The sequence below is a fragment of the Microtus ochrogaster genome, linkage group LG4, assembly GCF_000317375.1.
Source record: "Microtus ochrogaster isolate Prairie Vole_2 linkage group LG4, MicOch1.0, whole genome shotgun sequence".
Taxonomy (NCBI): domain Eukaryota; kingdom Metazoa; phylum Chordata; class Mammalia; order Rodentia; family Cricetidae; genus Microtus; species Microtus ochrogaster.
In genome coordinates this window covers 41,193,947-41,213,611 of record NC_022030.1, presented here as the reverse complement: position 1 = coordinate 41,213,611, position 19,665 = coordinate 41,193,947, and the positions used below count along the sequence as shown (strand labels likewise).

Here is a 19,665-nt window from a genome sequence, read left to right as displayed (position 1 = left end):
TTAATATACATTTAGAATGTCCAGGTGAAATACGTCCTAAAATACCTGCCTCCACTATAAGTTTCTGGAAACCTCTCTGAGATTTATTTTTAGCAAGTCTCTTATAGTTACGATTACTGCGAGTCTCGGGACCATGTTGAGAGACTGGATCCGATGGGTGAGTCTGATAGCTGAGAGGTACTTGTTAAGAGCAACCAAAAGGGATACTGTTGAGGAGTATAGAAGAAAGTGTGCAGCAGCCACTTGGGAACCTCGGGAAGCTGAACTTTCACTCTTCACTCTGCGTTCCACTCCAAGCTGGAACTTGGGGATATTGCTCTTGACCACACTTTGAGAGCAGTTTCTTTAAAGAGCTATCCAATATGACTGTCTCAGCATCCCATATGTGTGGCAAGGTAGACATGTACCTCTTGCTATTTTAAGTCACTCTTGAGAACTCTAAGGAGGTCAAGTTGACTTGGCCTTTATTAGATTTTTTTCCTGCTATCCTGCCATAAGAATTTATGGTGGCCTGTACATTTACTTTGAGTGTATTCTGAAGATTTTTGCTCTAGAATATAGAGGTAGTAGAACGCTTTGCAATAACAACAGCATAGAAGTTAAAAAAAAACCCTAGATTTAAACTATGATTCATTTTCTCATGTTAGGGTAAATAAGCACAAATCCAAGATTTTCTTAAGTCTCTCAGAGTGGACATGCCACAGACAAGTGGGTCTCAATTTGTGGGTTATGACTCCCTTAAAGGTCAAATGACCATTTTGCAGGGGTCACCTAAAGCCATTAGAAAACACAGATATTTGCTTATGATTCATAACAGTAACAAAACCACAGTTAGGAAGTATAAATGAAAAGAATTTTATGTTTTGAAGTCACCACAGTGTGAGGGTATTAGTATGAGGAGGGGTGTATAGCACTGTTGTAGACTGTGCTTCCTTTCATACCCAGTTAAGTTGCTGACCCACTTCTGTACCTGTGATGAGTTGGGAGTTTTTGCTTACTGTCATCATTGCCTCTCTTGACAGGGAGCCTGTTTCTTGCTAGGTATAGGGGTTCCAGTCTGTGACATATAGATATACAACGCCTCCTGTAGGCAAGCACTATTCCTTTCTGACCACAATATCTACCCTCATAGAGTTTAGGGTAACAGAAAAGCTACATGAAATCAATATCCCTGGCCGCTTTGCAGGGCCATGCATTTTGGGAGCCTGCCCTTCTCAGCAGGTAGGCCATTAGATTGATGTATGGTTTGAACTGCAGTTTCCGGTGTTGGAGTAAGTAGACATGAAAGACTTCATTTAGCCTTCAGCGTAAGAACAGAGCACACAATTGTAAGAGATAGCACTCTGTGGATGACAGGTGCTCTTGTTTAAAATTATGTTTCTTGCCCCTTATATTACCCATTATTGCTATTAACTATCATTGTTAATAGAGACACAGATTTCTACAAAGAGAAATTAAGGCCACCTAGATAGGATTCTGCTTCTCTTTAAACCTCCACCGCTCTCTTTTTTACAGTGTCATTGTCCTTTTTGCCCTAGGTGAAGGATGCAACCCGGAAGATTGCAAAGGCTTTCGCCATCTCTGGGCCATTCAATGTCCAGTTTCTTGTCAAAGGAAATGATGTCTTGGTAAGAAATCCTAATGATCTTGGAGGACTTTGTGACGTTGTTAGATTGTGTTGGCTCAGCTTGGGTTGTGCCTCACCCCGGTACTCTCTGTGACATGGCAGCTGCTCCTGTCTGAGATGACATGCGCAGAGTATAATGTCCCTCCTGTTTGAAGGCTAGGGCTCTTGGTGGCACTGATGTGTCAGTCACAACTTTGTGAGATACTCGATATACTGAAAGGTGCCTGTCCACAGTGAAGCACAGATGGATGTGTGCATATCTTATAGTGGGCAGCATGTGCATTCAGAAGGGCTTTTGCTGAAGTTTGACTTGCTTCTTACCTAGAGAACCAAGTTGTTTTGTAACTTATCTTGAAAGACAAAATATAATTTAGGCCAATTAGATTGTTTCTCATTATTTTATTCAAACCATTAGTAACCAAAATCTGTTCACTAATCACTGTGGAGTCAAGAGGCGATTACAGTGATGTATGAGGCATATTCTCCAACTTCAGATACATCATAACTTAACATGGACTGGGAGGAAAATGAACTCAGAAATAACTAGAAGTATAGTAATAGCTTTGGTAGTTACTGGAGGGGTGTGCAAATGTCTTTGTAGTTGAACAAGAAGATCCTATTTGTCAGGTGCACACACAAACATATATACACATGTATACATATATGCACATATATTTGAGTACACACACACATACATATATATATATATATATATAATACATCTTTGAACATCATGTCTTGTTTAAAGAAAATAATGAAAAGCTTCAAGAAAAATTTTATATTGTGAATGAAGTTTATAGACTAGCTGGGGTTTTGGAAGGTTGAAGGTAGAGGGTATTACATATGGCTATAAGATCATCTACAACAATGAATAACTAGTACATTTTGGGAGATACTAATCACCAACCTTTTGTTTAGAGAAAGTATTTTTTCCTAAGTGAAGGCTGGAACTGAATCTTGGAAAGTAGGACTTAAGGCCAGTAAAGTGGTGTGGTGTGGGAAGCTCTTCTGTATATGTATTGCTTTTATTGGTTAATGAGTAAAAAAAAAACTGTGGGACTGATCTATTGGGAACTCACCAAGGCCAGGTGGACTGGGACCCGATGGAGTATGGGATAAAACTGGACTCTCTGAACATGGCGGACAATGAGGGCTGATGAGAAGCCAAGGACAATGGCACTGGGTTTTGACCCTACTTCATGTTCTGGCTTCGTGGGAGCCTAGCTAGTTTGGATGTTCACCTTCCTAGACCTGGATGGAGGGGGGAGGACCTTGGACTTTCCACAGGGCAGGGAACCCTGACTGCTCTTTGGACTGAAGAGGGAGGGGGAGAGGAGTGGGGGGAGGGGGAGATAAGTAGGAAGAGGGGGAGGGAAATGGGTGGCTGGGAGGAGGTGGAAATTTTTTTTCAATAAAAAAAGAAAAAAAATGAATAAAGAAACTGTATTGGGCCAGTGCTGAATAGAGGTAGGTGAGGAAAACTAAACTGAATGTTGGGAGAAAGGAGGCAGAGTCAGGGAGACATCATAGAGCCACCAGAGAAGAAAGACAGAGGATGCTAGCCAGATCTTTGCCATTGAGCTATGAGCCTTTTAGTAAAATATAAAATAATAGAAATGGGTTAGCTGAAGACATACAAGCCAGTTAGCAATACACTTCAGTGACTGGCTGAGCAGTGAGTTAAATAATGTTGCTTCTGAATGATTATTTCGGGGCTGAGCAGCCGGGAACAAACAAGCAGCCTCCTACAACAGTGGTGTTAGATAAAAGAGATACATATTGAGAAGACAGAAGGTTTTCACCAGCTAGGTTTTAATATGAAGCCAGGATTCCAGTGCGGACTTTTCATCTTGGGGTGTGACATCATCCAAACTCTACATTAAATGAAATGTATCAGAAGTATGCAGGAATTGAAGTAAGGAAATGGAATGGAAATGAGTCAAAATTCAAAGATAATATCCTCAAAGAAACCGATTAATTAGAAATCTAAGCAGTAGAGATAGAGGGGATGGGATTGGGGTAGTGAGCTAATCACAGAAGGAAATCAAGGTACAAAATACACATTCGGATTGTTACTGTCTTTCATCTTCTCTTCCCTTTTGGACTTATCTCTTTAGGTGATTGAGTGCAACCTGAGAGCTTCTCGATCCTTCCCCTTTGTTTCCAAGACTCTTGGGGTGGACTTCATTGATGTGGCCACCAAGGTGATGATTGGGGAGAACATTGATGAGCAGCGTCTTCCTACCCTGGAGAAACCCATCATTCCTGCTGACTATGTTGCCATTAAGGTAGCATTTTACAATATGTGTCATCTTATGAACAGAGGTGAAATGAAGGGGAATGTTTGCCACGAAATTTTTGTGACTTAACGGACCTGCTGAACTGATGACCATCTTTCTTCCAAAACAGACTGAGGTTGTACTGCAAGCAACCTCACATGAAGTATTTGTTTGTGCAGAAATATTGATAGCCATCAAGGATAATGTGACTTCAAAGTCAGCTTGTTAAATGGATTATCACCCATGTTTCTGCAGCTGACCCATGGTGATGGTTTAGTTAGAAAATTAAAATACTAGGCAATCTTGTCCAAGACAAGGCTCAACTGCGAAAAGTCTCTAGGAATTCACAAGTCTCATAAACATGGTTACCCTGAGGGGCTGGTTAAATTCTTACCACCCTAGCTACTTTTTCCTAGTTTGTATTTTCTTCAGTGGCACAGATTTTCCACTTGTAAGATTAAAGTAATAGTTTGTATTGGAGCTGTGAGGGTGATAGAGTCAGAATTATATATATATATATTTTTGGTTTTTCGAGACAGGGTTTCTCTGTGGTTTTGGAGCCTGTCCTGGAACTAGCTCTTGTAGACCAGGCTGGTCTCGAACTCACAGAGATCTGCCTGCCTCTGCCTCCCGAGTGCTGGGATTAAAGGTGTGCGCCACCACCGCCCGGATTTCAAAATTATATTTTTATAATACTTTAATCATTAAGCCACTAGATTACTCTAGCTGCTTCTGTATACAGTGTTCTCATGAACTACCTCAATAGACAGACAAGATCATGAAATATACAAATACAATTGAATTTCTTAGATGAAGTATACTCAGTGAAGTTAATTTATATTGTACAATGCAATTATGTGACATTGACATATTTTAGAGTCTTTAAACAGTAGTTCCCAACCTATAGGTTGCAATCCCTTTGTGGATCAAATTATTCTTTCATAGGCATTGTATATTAGATATCCCACATATCAGATATTTACATTATGATTCATAACAGTAGCAAAACCACAGTTTTGAAGTAGCAAGAAAATAATTATATGGTTGGTGGTCATCACAATATGAAGAACTGTATTAAAGGGACATAACATTAGAAGGTTGTCAATTTTGGGAGATCTAATGTGGTTGATGGTAAAGAGCAGATAGCAGAACAGGACAGCTGTAGGCTAGGAATACATCACAGTCTCACTAAGATGACCCAAGAAAATGACCACAAGCTCATTTTCCCCTAACTTAGAAGTGCCAGTGTCAACAGAAGGTCATCTGACCTGATGAATAAGCATCTGTGAGAATAAGAACTTGGTCCTTATGAGTCATGCTGATAAAATAACTAAAAAGGAAGCCCTGAAGTGTTCCTGTTCGTATGAAGAAAGAGAGAAAAAATGTTTCCCAGCAGAATGTTTTTCAAAACTTTTAAGAGGCGTCAACAACAGTTGAATGTCTCAGAAGTCAGTTCCCAGACAGCCATGTCTGGCAAGGTGGCTGGCTGTAAGTTCAAATGAACAGAAGAACAAGAAGGGGAATGTTCCAAAAGCCTATCACGGGGAAAATGTCTTTCAACTCTGTTTGGGAGTCTAATGTCCAGTAGATCTGTTTGAAATAACTCCAGTAAGAATATGTGCATGCCAGATTAGAAGTATTGGTCTAGACTGGTCACAGGGGATCTAGTTACAGAAATCATTTGTGATTACTTAACCCAACATTTGGGCCAGGAGTACAACATATTCTTGGACAGAATTTTAAAGCGATTTTTCAAGTCAGAGTTTTGGGCCAAAAATAATTTGTTTTTTTCTGTTCTCCATGGCCTAATGAATCCTGCGGGAGATGATTGGCCAAGCGTGTCTACCTCTCATCTCTTGTTTTCCTTTATCTCGTGTTTTTCCTTCCTTATTACGTCTGACAGGCTCCAATGTTTTCCTGGCCCCGGTTGAGGGATGCTGATCCTATCCTGAGATGTGAGATGGCTTCCACTGGAGAGGTGAGTGGTTAATGGTACATGAATACTGTTGTTAAATTTACCTGAAAATCTGTGGTTCTACGATCAGAATGCAGTCATGTATGCAAAGTAGTAAGTGGTTAGAGAAAATCAAACTTCACAAGGTTTTCTTTTCCCAGGGCATCTCAAAGGTTTAGGAAGTTTGAATTACCCTTTTCTGTAACAGAATTGACATTTTTACATGTGAACTTGAGAATTGAATACACGTGTACTTAATTCATTCCCACATTACCAGTACACTGCCAATAACAGTCATACATTTCTCTAGACATCTGAGTATGTCCCGTGTCCTTTTTTTAAGGCTCTCACATAATTCAGTAAAAACAGTTCATCCCCTACTTTCCTCTGATTGATGCAGATCTGCATGCCATCACTTGAAATATGTAAAATGACAGCATTAAAAAGGCCGTGGGTGTAAAAAGTGGGAACTGCAAATATAGAAGAAACCCCAAGGCCACTTGGGAGGCAGCTTCAGCCTCTTGAGGCTGATCTATAATGGCACTGACCACTGGATGGCTCTCTTCTCTTGTGTTGGAACTGTGTCAAGTGAAGGTTTCTTTAAGAATGTGAAATGTGTTTTCTCATAGAGAGCTGTCAGATTCTAGAAAGTTCTCTACATGTCAGTGTCAGGACATTTTATGAATCACCTAGCCCTTGACAGACGTACTCACTACAACCTTCAGATCCTCACCAGTGCACACCGGAGTGGCAACATCACACCGGGAGGCATCATTGTTTCTCTTGATACTAGGCAAAAATATAAAGAGGAGAATTTTTAATTACAATGATTATGCGAGGTTTTATATGGTTGTTTGGTTATGAGCATGAGCTTTGATGAGAAGCCAAGAGAGACCAGGAGACAGGCAGTGGTCAACAAAGGACCGCGGTGTTAGAGTTGCACTCTTGGAAAGTGGTTCTTGATCCTCTTGCGTTTTCTTTGGATTTGGATTTGGTCGAATTTCTCTTGATTTGGCCGGAAAGTAAGACTCACTATGAACGATGGAAGCTCTATTATCCACAGTTTCAGATTCATCCCCATCCTAGGATTCTGTTTTCAACTGGTCAAGAGCTGGATCAGGAAGAGGCCTCTTTCTCGTATACTGCATCACCAGTGTGGCAAGCTGTGTTCCGGGTCTAGTACTCTCTGTTTCACACAGCAATGAAAATACGAACAACTTAGAAGTTGCTTGTATTTGTTGTCTCTTTTCTAAACTGCAAAAGGAAAGAATTCTTCTAATATTTAAGTCATATTTCCTAGTGTCATCAAGTATAATGTTTTAAATTCTGTTTCTTAACTGAAATCAGAATAATAAATCCAGTTTAGAAATCTCAACTATGCTTCAGAGAGACTTTTTCAGTGTTTAAGCGCGGAGGACTGCAAAACTCCCAACTTCTTATCTAATTACGGGGCGCTTTATTCTATAGCTGTCAAGTGAGAATGTCATCCTAATATTTACAGAACTATTTGACTGTTTAATTTTTTGTTTCATTTTGTTTTGTTTTTAATGGCCAGGCAGAAAATTGTTGCTACCCTTTTTGAGTTCCTGCACTTCTGATCGGACTGCAGGGTTCCTTTCAGTGGAAATGAGACTCATTAACTTCAATTGACATTGCCAAGTTGATTGGCCAGTACTTGACTGATTAAAATGTTCAACTGTGGAGTGAAGAGCAGACATGTACTGTGGTCAGCTGAAGGTTATGATCATGAGAAGTTTCCTTGCCTAGCAAGAGAGAGTCATTTGCTTAAAGAACGAAGTGAACTGTCAGCATTCTTTACTATAATGGCGACTCTGAACGGGTGCCAGATGATGATGTGCAGAACGGACTCCCATCCTGTTAGAATCCACCACTTGTCCTCTAGTTACGGTGGCTGTTTGACTTGTAATTACAGCGTGCAGCAGTTACCCTAGAGGAAATCTCCACACACTGGACCAATTTCTGTTAGCTTGGCATCTTCTCTCCCTCATCCTTTTTTTTTTTTTTAAACATGTGGCTTGGGTATCCAGGATGAGATGCAGAATATTTTGGTTTGGTTTCTAACTATGATAAAAAGGATTAAGCTCTTTTGAGATTTTCACGTACTATTGCCATCTCTTAGGAAGCCTCCTCTTAAGGTGGCTGGGGTGGTTTTAAAGCAGTGGGGCAGCAGCTTGTCATATTTCTAGCACTCCCAACCCTGAATTCATGCACAACTGCATGGTACACGTGATGCATACAGTGTTTTAAACATTATCTCATATTAATATCTGGAAATTCACCACATTACACACCAGAAGCTGTGATTTGTATCCAAATAACTTGCGGTGTAATTCGGTATGTTGTTCCACTGAGTGTTGTTGGTGTAGAAGGAATTGCTTATTCATTCATTATGCTTAATTAAAAACAAAAGATACATCTGTCCTGGCCAGCCATTTAATTCTCCGATTCAGATTTCTTGGTCTTTGGAAAACACTGATAAAATCTGGGGAAAGAGTTTATCAGTACGTTGCTCTCCAATTTTTCTTTTGTTCCTTTCTCCTTTTTTTTTTTTGATATATGTGTATTTGACTAGTCTATCTTCCTTTAACTTTGTATTTTTCATTTAATTCCAACAGGTGGCATGCTTTGGCGAGGGTATTCACACAGCCTTCCTAAAGGCAATGCTCTCTACTGGGTTTAAGATTCCTCAGAAAGGCATTCTCATTGGAATCCAGGTGAGTGGGGTGTGTGACTGCGCATTCTCAGGCAGCACACTGTTGGAGGTCAGGATGTTAAAATGAAGAAGAGAGGGGGTTGGTTGCATGCCTTAGAAAATTGTAACTTATGAGAATGGCCATTGTATGTTCTGTTTGTTCCTGAACAGCCTTCTCCTGTTGCAGCAGCAAATACCAAAGTAAAACAGAAAACAGAAAAAAGTCTCCATAAAAAAATCTGTTTGTTGGGTAAAGGCCTATTTTAGAAAAATGATGCCCCCTATTCTATATAGTTTCCTCATTTTTTCATTTATTTAGATTTTTCTGCAATGTAAATGTCAAATGTACCATTTATCCCCCTCCTTCCACATCCATCCTCCCTTTTCCAACCACCCAACTCTATGTCCTGTATCTTTTCATAACGACTGTTGGTGCTGTTTATGTACTCTTGGATATGTGGCCTTCACTGAGGGTGCTCACCCAACAGGGACTTTATTCTTCAAGCAAATTAACTCTCTCTTTCACAGCTAGCAGTTGCCAATCATTATTTAAGTAGGGGTGGGACTCATGCCTATTTCCTTTCTTCTTGTTGGAATTCTCTCTGGCTTGAGCTTGTACAAGCTTTTTTATACCCCTTTTATGCTTCTAGGCCAAAGTAAGATGAGATGACTATAAATTAATATTTTACCACAATAAAAAGAGCACTATTGGTTTATTGTCACAATTCAAGTGTAAATAAATCTTAGGGTAAAATTTTGGACATAAAATGTCTTTAACTCTTTGAAATAACTATTGCAACAGTCTATACATGTTCTACTTCTAAATTCCTGAAAAATAACTGTATATGTTTCTCAAATGGTCATTCATTTTAACTTGAGATTAGCACTTCTTATGTCCTTTAAAAACGAGTGGTCATATATAGCACCCTCCCTGCTGTGAATTTAATAAGCTCAAACCCTGCATGTCTTCACAAAAGTCAATAAAAGCATAATTAGAAGAGAATCAGGTATTCTCAAGCCAGTGGGTGATTGTTATAAATGCTGCCTCATTAGGGTGTCTTAATACTAGCAAATTAGACTCCAGAGACTGGACATGTAGTCACTTTGGAGAAGTTTCTGGAAAGAGTGACTTGGGGTTTGGCGTTCTGAAGGTGGCAGAAGGGCGATGGTGAGGATCTGAGTGAAGGCTAAGAAAATGGCTTGCGATGTGAGGCTTAATGGCAGTTTAGAGACAAATCACATCATATGAGTGACGCATCACATTACAAATGGGTACTGAGTATCATTAAGTCCAAACTAGGAGAATATTGGCCCAACTTCCAGTGATAGCTTAAAGTTTAATGTGAGAACTGGGGACGTTCAGAGGAGACCATGCCCTTAGCCCTCATCTTCACAACTAATCAAAGCCCTGCTAACATTTTCAAATAGCAGTTTAAGAAGGCAGTGGTGTATAAAATTGTGACTTGTTTAGTTCCAGTGCTGCAGGGAAATGTGCCGCAAAATTAATTTGCTCCTATGAAATATTTGTGGGACTTGGGCACCAGTGAACAGAATTTTGCTTAGTAGGAAAAAAGGAGACTTTATGGATTGGGGAACAATATTTTCAAAGCGATGAGGTTTTATTAATTAAAATTCTACCTTTGAACGCATTATTTTTAAAGCAATCTTTCAGCGGTTACATGAGTCATTTCAAAAATATTCTCTTGTATATGAGTGACAATCATTATGGATTTAAACATATTTTTAGTGCAGCATTAAATATAGTTTAAAATTATTTAATAAAGTTATAGTTATTGACATATCTGTAACTCAGAAAAATTGATCAGTAGAATTGTAAGCCTCTAGAAATAGAAAGAATAGAATTTTCTGACTTATTTTATAATATTATATTATATTTTATAATAAAACATTTGATGTTTATATGGTCCCTCCATTGCATTCATACTAATTTTAAAAAGTGCTTATTATGGTGAGTTATGCTGGAGATACGATGGGGTAGACTAGTAGAAAGGCAAGTCTTGGAGGCTCTTTCTCAGCTAGAAAAGGATCTGCTCTAAACTCTGCTTTCTACCCAGCATTCACAGCAGCGTGGATATAGTCATCTGTGTTCTGTATTTCAGGATACTCATGGAAAAAGTACATGCTACCACTGGGTCAGAGGGATTCATTATAACCCTTCAAACATATAATCAGAACTGAAAGGGACTTACAGAGGAATAATATAGAAATGAAAGCCATGGCTAGAAAGTATGTCTGAAAGCATCTGGTTGGGAAGTTATTTAATCAAGTTATGAGAGAGGGATTTGTGTTAGCATCTTGGCATCTTAGGGTGGTCACCTACACAGTATGAGGCTGTCACAGGCTCCCGAGAGCACTGAGAGCCATATAATTGCTGCAGATTTTAACAAAGCATCTTTGTCAGATGCTTTGTTATTCCTTCCCAGAGCAATGGGGGAGGACACCAGCATCCATCTCATTTGTGGGACAGTCTTCCTTTCTCTTCTCCATATTCTCTGAGTTAAGTACATACTCTGATTAGAATGATTTAATGAGGACACTTAGACTCACTCATCTGGCACAACAGGTTCCAAGAGAAAACTCAGGGATCATAGAGACTCAGAGTGGAGAGCATGGGACTCTGAGCTGGAGAACTTTTTCACTTAGTGTCCCAAGAGAAAGCATCTTAAAATAAGCATTTATTACTAGCAGGTTTTTTTTTTTTTTTGCATTTAGAAAGTAGTGTGTGTGTGTGTTTGTGTGTGTGTGTGTTTGCACACACACGCTTGCTGTATGTGGTATTCTTGCTAAATCTGTGTTTCTCTTCTGTATTGTAACCCTTTACTCCTGCAATCTCTTTCTGAACTTCTTATGGCAGATGCTAGAGTCAAATCACTCAGGAAGTTTGAAATATTTGTACCATCAATCTTGTGTACCTAAGACTTAGGATAAAGGCTGCAGATTTTAACAAAGCATCTTTGTCAGCTTAATTGCCATGTGCATTGCATCTTTCCAAGAAGCCTTCCACAGTCTAGGGCATTCGTAATGTAAGAAGCATAATATGGGTTTATGAGGCAACAGAATCACCCTTGATTTCCCTGCAGTTGTTCCAACCACCTTCCATCCTGTCACAATGTATTTTTAGTTGCTCTGAGAAGGCAATCTGCCTTATTTTGAGGTTTTCTAGAACACCCTTTAACAATGAGTGATTTACTCTAGAGGAGATGGAGAGCACTCTCTCTATTTCCCCCTCTGATTGGGCTATTCAGCGATGCTGGTGAAGTGGCAGGCACCAGCCTGACATCTGGGCTTCAGCATTGCTCAGAAACACAAAGCAAGCATTTATTTGAAAAGGCGATGCCAAGTGACATGAATAACCTTTTATCTTCAAAGAGGCATCATTAGGAACAACCACACAGTTGTCAATCCCAGCAACCCTGTAGCATCCACAGACATCACTTAGTGTTAACTTGGCTTTCTCTTCTGTAGCCAGAAGTTGGCTTAGTGAGAAAATGATCACTGAAGGAAATAGATATTTATTCAACTTTCAAAAGAATTCTTTCCTTGTAAACATTTCCAAAAGCATAAACTAACTTGTACATTTCACCTCTACTAAGGAATAGATTCTTACATAGGTATTTTCAATCGGCTTTTAAATCTGAGGTTACTCAGACACAAGCTGACAGCGGTAATTTCTTTTTGTAGAGAGGCTGTTTTATGTGTCACAAGTGTTCAATGCATGTTTGATAGAAGTTTATAATGTGTCTATGAAAGCCAACACCCTGCACCAGAAGGCGGTGTGGCTCCCTAGCTGGAAACTGCCAATACTGTCATGTTGGATATTTATCTTTTCCACTTGGGGGACGGCAGTGAAACAGCTCCGTAATAAGGTTCTGCCTGGTACCTGCAGGTCTTAGAGGACTCGCTGACTTATTTCATTTTAAAATGGCAAGGGAAAAATTGCATTATCATATTCCTCCTTCAACATTTTTCATTGTGACTTTGGTCAAGGTTAATATGTCTTTACCTCAAATTGCAAAATGAGTGAAGGATAGCCCTTCCAGCCTCATTCATTTCCATTTGAAACCGAAGTGCACATCAGAAGGACCTGGAGTGTTTGAAAAGTGCACATGACTGGCATACCCACCTGATGCAATCCATTTGGTGGAGACTTAGGTTTCCTACTTTTAGCAAGTCCAGATGATGATGATGTTATTGTTTGGGACACTTGGAAACACCTTTCTTGTGGTAGTTCATTTTAGAAACCCAAAGGAAACTGTTTATCGCATTATTATTATTACCAACCATGTCTTCAGTGACTTTTTGCTAAGGGGATGTTTAAGAGAGTGAGAGGCATTGGGTAAGTGTGGGACGAATACACAATTTTCCAGGCATTAACTGAGACCTCTCATGTCATTTAGTGCAAACCTGAGCTGTTTTTTGTTTATCAGAAAGTCCAAATATAATGTTCCATATGAGGGGGATTTAATAAAATGCAGAGACTCATTTTGCATATCCCATGTATGTTTCTTATGGAGAAATCTTAAACTATGAAGCAAATATAATGGGTCATATCATTTAGCCCCTGAGCATATTAGTGTTCTGCTCTGCCTAGTGCTCTGCATACTGCTTTAAACTGTTCTAGGGTTGGTCAGTAAGAATTACTGTTTTCTCTATTATATTTTATAATTTTATTTTAGTTTTATGTAGAACCATGAGCTGATGACATTTTCACTCATTTATTTCTGTTTAGTCCTGAGCGGAAATAGAAAGCTACTATGGTCGGCATGCTCGCAATTCAGGTTATGAAAGATTGTCTTGAATAACCCCTGTGCCTGACTTAGCCTGGATTCATCCCATCGCGTTCATCTTTTCTATTTGCCACTGTTTTCTTCTCATAAAACTGTAGTTCCAAGAAGGAGAGGGCCAGAATCTAAAAAGATTTTATATTTGAACATAGTCTCTGGAGTCATTGCTTAGGATTTAGATCTGTTCTCAGAGAACCATTGCATGTAAATATTAGGAGACTTTTTGAGTCGAGTATTATAAAAATTATCCAAGGATCTGGATATGTTTTTGATGACATTACATAGTTTGGGGACTAGAAACAGAATGATTTGCATGCTTTTTCAAACATCACTTATATGATTTCTAAATCAATCAGAAGAAATGAAAAGATATAGTCATATTATATCATTAGTTAAATCCTCTTAAAAATCAGCAACATGATCTCATTTAAAGAAGAAAAGATATGATTTTAAGCATACATGATTTTAAATAGCTTAGGTGCTAAGACAGTCATGATAATAAAGTCAACCAGAGAATTTCCCCTTTGGGCAGATCATTCATCTTTGCTGTATGCCATCCTGAATACTGCCTTGCAAAAGCAAACTCTCAAACACAGGAAATATTTAGAGATGGTCAATCCCTGATGACTATGGGATCCAGGGAAATCAGGTCCAGCTAGGGTCTAAGAAGTATACAACAACAGACTGATAGAAACTGTCAGAAAAATGAGCTGGAACATTAGGAAAACCCATGTGGAAATAGGTGTGTAGGGTGGGAAAGATATTTTGGGTTATAATAAATGTTAGAATACCCCTAATGCTAGTTTTCAGGGACAGGAATCTAGTCTCTAGAAACCTGGAAAAAACAGCAACTGTCTTAGTGATACTTATCAATACTTCCTGAGAACTGTTATTAACCGTGAAACTGCTGACGTGAAGTTCTAACACTCTATAGTGATTGCTAATATAGGGACCTACTGGACAACCACAATGACCCCATACCACAAGTATCATTACCGCTGCACTGAAGGGATGTGGAGACTACCTCAGATAAAAGCTAAATCACCTGGAGAAGCACAGCTAGTGAGATACCTCAGGAGATAGGAGCATCATCATGTCTCTTTCAGAAGTGTAGAAGTGAGGCCAAGGGTGTTAACTTTTCTAAGTATACACTTCTAGAACAAACAGGAAAGCCAGAATTTGCAAAGGAACTTAATACTCTAGGGATTCTTAGCACAGGACCTTCTAGGAAAGTGAGCGAGTTATTAAAGGCAGTGCAAAACTAGGACTCAGCAATGAGAACAGGTTGTTTGGAATAGCAAAGCAGCCAGACAACAACAAGGTGCTCAGATCTCAGCTTTAGCAGCTCCCTAACCAGGTAAAGAAACTCTGCACAAAGAAACAGTGTGGATCTAATCAAAGCAGGCCAAGTCTCAGTGTGAATGAAAGGGCTCAGAGATATGTGGAAGGCAGAAAACAAGATAACAAAAATGGAATTTTAAATCTACATTGGAGAATAAATAACTTATATTAAATAAAAAGCAACATATGGAACTTCCTTTTGCAATGGCGGGAGGGACACCATCTTGAATGTATCCAAACAAAGAAATGTGTATGTAGAAAGTCAATTGTGTTCATTTCCTTTCTAGCAATCATTCCGTCCAAGATTCCTTGGTGTGGCTGAGCAGTTACACAATGAAGGTTTCAAGGTATACTCTCTTACTTTTTTTTTAAAAGTAGCTTTCTTTCCACATTGAAATTTGTCCATGAAATAAATACTGCACAAACAAGAAAGCCATCTTTTCAGTTTGCAAGGTTTAATTAACTTGATTTCAAAACTTCCACAGAGGATTATTGGTAATTGGGGGAAAGTGTCTTTTTCTTTAGTGGTGTAGTCACTGGTAAATTGTCCTGTCTGGAGTAAAAAACCTTCCACCCACCCTGCAGCAAAGACACTCTGAATTCAGTGGGTCATGCACAGAAGAAGAAAAAAATAGGAGGAAATTTGTTGAGAAGGAGGACTATAGTGGGAGAGAGGAAGGGGGTGAAAACAAAGTTATGTAAACACTTGAAACTACCAAACAACAAAGTTAAAAATAAGCTTTACATAAAATAAAATAATTAGGAAGACTGGGTTTAACAAAATAGCTGCAAACTCAATAGTAGTTAGTTTAAAATCTTAAACTTTATTTGAAGCATTTTTAGTACACTCATCAGTGTATTTTTGAATCTTTTCCTCTCTTGATTGTGTATGAGGTCATAGTTTCCAGCTGTTACAGTTACAGGCAGAATCTTTGTAGCAAAGAGCTCTGCCCACAGCCTCCTTCAGTAAAACAAAGTTACTCCCATAGCTCAGACTGGGCCTATGGCCATGGACTTCGTTGACCTCATAAAAATAATTTCTAAGCTATGACTAATTCTTTTACAAAAGCACTTACAACAGAGCCTCTTAAATGTTTTCTTACTGAAAAGATTTAAAAATATTTAAGATATCTGTGCCCTAGATTCTGAGTTCAAGTGGCTACTTTCGGAACCGCACTTCTTCTGTGTTTCTTTCTCTTCTTTCTGTTGTGACTCCTATGTTCCTTCATTAACGAAGATTCATTCTTTGTAGTAACCTAGTTTTCTATTTAAATACAGCTTTTTGCCACAGAAGCCACATCAGACTGGCTCAATGCCAACAATGTCCCTGCCACCCCAGTGGCATGGCCATCTCAGGAAGGACAGAATCCCAGCCTCTCTTCTATCAGAAAGTAAGAACTGAATAGTTTGTTTTCTGAGTTGGAAAAAAAGAAATAACCAAAATAAAAGCAGAAGATAAATGGTGGGAGCTAATACAGAAGCTTTCACCTCGTTTGCTTTCAAATATTTTCAAAAGTTTGACTGGTTAAAAAATTTACAAATGAACACATTAATGGGTGTCAGTTTCATTCTTATAAAAAGTGAATTACTATGTGTGTGCATCTGTACGTGTGTTAGAAAACACCTCTCAGATATTTCTGTTAAAAGTGCTTGACAGAACAAGTAAACGATAAAGGACTTAATGCAGTGCTTTCTATATAATGTTAAATATATATATACACAAAGTATGTATATGCATATATATTTCTATATAATCTTAAATGTATATACACACAAATATGTATATGCATATATATTTGATTAATCATCTACATTTCACTAAGGATGGATCAATGGATCAGTCAATATTTTTGAGCACTTGCTGCATGGAGAAAACTGGAGTAAGCATTTGATAATGTTCTTAACTAAATGCTCATTTCTTAGGCCGTCACCACCTGATTTGTAAGACACACTGCATGAGGCTTCAGGACCTGTAGGGCATCTGTTGTTACAAAGCTACACGGGATGAAGGCCCAGTGGCTCCTCTGTTACCCATGGATGTTATACTTTGTACAGTAGCTACAACATACCAAATTCTATGAAGTATGCTCTTTATTAAAAGTACTTAAGAAGTCATTATGAAGCGAACTTAAGAATGTCATCATGTACAGACCTTAGAAGCCTTCCGCTGATGCTCTGAGTCCCTTGCTTAGAGTTTTGTAAGATGAAAGTCAGCCATAGCTCCATGCATTTGGCATTTGAATGCCTCTTAGGGTACGTTCAGTCAGTCCAAGAACAGAATGTGACAGAGGCTAATTCACAACCAGGTAGGTTCATGTTTTCTCCTGCCAGGCAGTGGGAAGCAGGAAGAGAGATGTATCCTGGAGGAGCCTGGAGGTAGAAGGGAAAACAATGTTTTGCATCCTGTTAGACTTCTACCAGACTTCTTTCAAAACCACAATAAAAAATTATAATTCCTCAGTGAGTGCAACTTGAACATCGACTTAGAAGTAGAAAAGGGCTGCCAGGTGGCTCAGTGATAGCATTGGTTTAAAGAGCAGAGAGAAGAATTTGTGTTAGCAATTTTGGAACTAATTATAAAATAGACATTGTCAACTGTAAGTTTTTATTTATTTCTTTTTAGACTGATTAGAGACGGAAGCATTGACCTTGTGATTAACCTCCCCAACAACAACACCAAATTTGTCCATGATAATTATGTGATTCGGAGGACAGCTGTGGACAGTGGGATTGCGCTCCTCACTAATTTCCAGGTATGCTCTTTCCTTTAAATATAAGGCATGTGTAGGTTTTATTTCTAGGTCTCCCTTCATGTTTGGTAATTATTCTCTCCCCCTCTCTCTTTCTCTTCCTCTCTCCTTTCTCGAGCACTGAGAAAAGAGAGCATTTTTTAATAGAATCTAAAACAATGGTGCTAGTATGGTAGATTGTGGCCTCACTTGAAGGTTGGAGATTAAACAATTGATGTAATCAAAAGCCGGAAGTAGAACTGGTTCTTTTGTGACCCATCCAACCACCCTGTGGACCTTCAGTCCACTCTACAATGGAGCGGACTGAAAGTGGGGAGTGCTATCTCCTCGTCTCCAGGTGAAAGCCACTGCATGAAAACAGTAGCTTACTGATCAAAGCAGCAGATATAATACACATGCTGGACTGCAGCACAGAAAGGTCTCTATGAAACACATTCAGTTTCATTTGTATGTGAGCTACCAGAGTCATCACAGAAGGAGCCATGCATCTGACGTTCACTAATGATCCGTGTGTCCTGTTTTCGCCCTCTAAGTTAGTTTTAATCCTTACTGGGAGTGGGTGAGTCTGTGACACGGGGAAAGTCTCTGAAGAAACAGCATCACATCTTTCTCTCCACACCCGTTTGAAAATCCGGAGCAGATCCTTGTGTTTTGGCTCCCGATTCATCCTGCATTCCCTTTCATCTCTTGTAGGTTGCTAACATTTTTGACGTTTTCTTTCAGGTGACCAAACTTTTTGCTGAAGCTGTGCAGAAATCCCGCACCGTGGACTCCAAGAGTCTGTTCCACTACAGGCAGTACAGCGCTGGCAAGGCAGCCTAGAGCACCAAGTGTCCAGTGACCTCAGCCTTGAGTCAGCATGAGCCACATCGCCCCCAAAGGACCACTCTCAGCCTATCTCCGGAAAGGGACGTTGCTGCCAAACTTTATTTCGGGTTCCTCTGTTCTGAATAGTCTGTATCATTAACTACGAAATTGTTGTCAGCCACTGTTTCAAAACCACCAAGACCTCCCCAAGTCACTTGTTCTTCACAAGGAATTCAACCACTCACACCTTATTTTTTGTGGACTTACTTTTTAACGTTTAATGGTGCTGATTTAATAGTGATCAAAGTAGAAAAGCTGTTGTCCCATCTCCTGAACTCTGTACTCTAAACATACCCTTGTTTTTAAAGTAGTGTCTGCTCCACCCAGAGGCCACTAACAGGACAGATTACCATGAAAATTTGTTAAAAAGAAAAAAATGATTTTAATTTATGAATGGCATCATGTTTGTGTAGTTTTTCTTTTTTAAAGATTTTCACTTATTTAAGCAATCTAGGAATATCATTTCTTCTTCCCATGACATACAATATGAGATTGGATTTTTTTGATGGCTACTTGCTTGAAGTTTTGGAAGATGTCAGGAGTTTGGCAGAGAATACAGAGATGTTTATATTCTTGATAGTCTTGCTGGTTTTTAATAGAAGCAAAGTGAAATGTCCAGAGTTATGGCCTTTACTCTCTGGTCAAGTTTTGAAACACTTTAAAAATCTCTTTTCATTTTTTTTTTTATGATAGCTCCTGGTAATTGTCTGAGTCTCATCCTGCCTTCTGTATTTCACACATATTAAACATAGGACCCCCATTCCTTTCCATACAAGAACTTTTCTCTTTCAAGGTATTCTTTGTTGCCGCTAAGTGTTTTGGTTATTACAGTGCTTTAATGGTGAACTTTTAAATAAAATACTATTAAGTGAAAATGCAAATGATTTCTTTTTACTTAACAAATAAAGTATAATAAGATAAAACAAAATGACCACCTTGAAGTTGGACAAAGCAAAGTAACGGGATGAAAAAGAGTCCTGGATGAAGGCACAGGAATCAGAGACCCATTCATTCAGACACTTAGGAGTCCAATGAAAATACTAAACTGAAAGCCATAATATACGCAGAGGACATGGTGCAGACCCATGTAGACCCTGTGCTTGCTGCTTAGTCTCTGGAGTTTATATGAGCTTTGCTCAGTTGGTTTAGAAGGCCTTGTCCTCTTGGTACCCTCCACTCCCTTGCTTATACTCTTCCCACCTCTTCTTCCCATGAGGTTCCCTGAGGGGAGGAATTTGATGGAGACATCCTATTTAGAACTGTGTATTCCAAGGTCTGTCTCTCTCTCCCCCTGCCTCTCCTCCCCACCCCGTGTGTGTGTGTGTGTGT

At 39.2% G+C, this 19,665-nt stretch overlaps 1 protein-coding gene across 1 annotated transcript in view; it reads left to right on the top strand.

Moving 5' to 3' along the window:
• Window positions 1-19,212, top strand: part of Cps1 (carbamoyl-phosphate synthase 1) — a 109,831-nt gene extending 90,619 nt beyond the window's left edge. Inside the window, exons 31-38 of the mRNA XM_005361429.2 lie at window positions 1,539-1,628; window positions 3,745-3,915; window positions 5,810-5,884; window positions 8,497-8,595; window positions 15,007-15,066; window positions 15,998-16,110; window positions 17,343-17,472; window positions 18,193-19,212. Of these exons, the coding sequence (XP_005361486.1) occupies window positions 1,539-1,628; window positions 3,745-3,915; window positions 5,810-5,884; window positions 8,497-8,595; window positions 15,007-15,066; window positions 15,998-16,110; window positions 17,343-17,472; window positions 18,193-18,291 (837 nt within the window). The 3' untranslated portion in view covers window positions 18,292-19,212. The remainder of the gene's footprint in view (window positions 1-1,538; window positions 1,629-3,744; window positions 3,916-5,809; window positions 5,885-8,496; window positions 8,596-15,006; window positions 15,067-15,997; window positions 16,111-17,342; window positions 17,473-18,192) is intronic.
• Window positions 19,213-19,665: the final 453 nt, after the last annotated feature.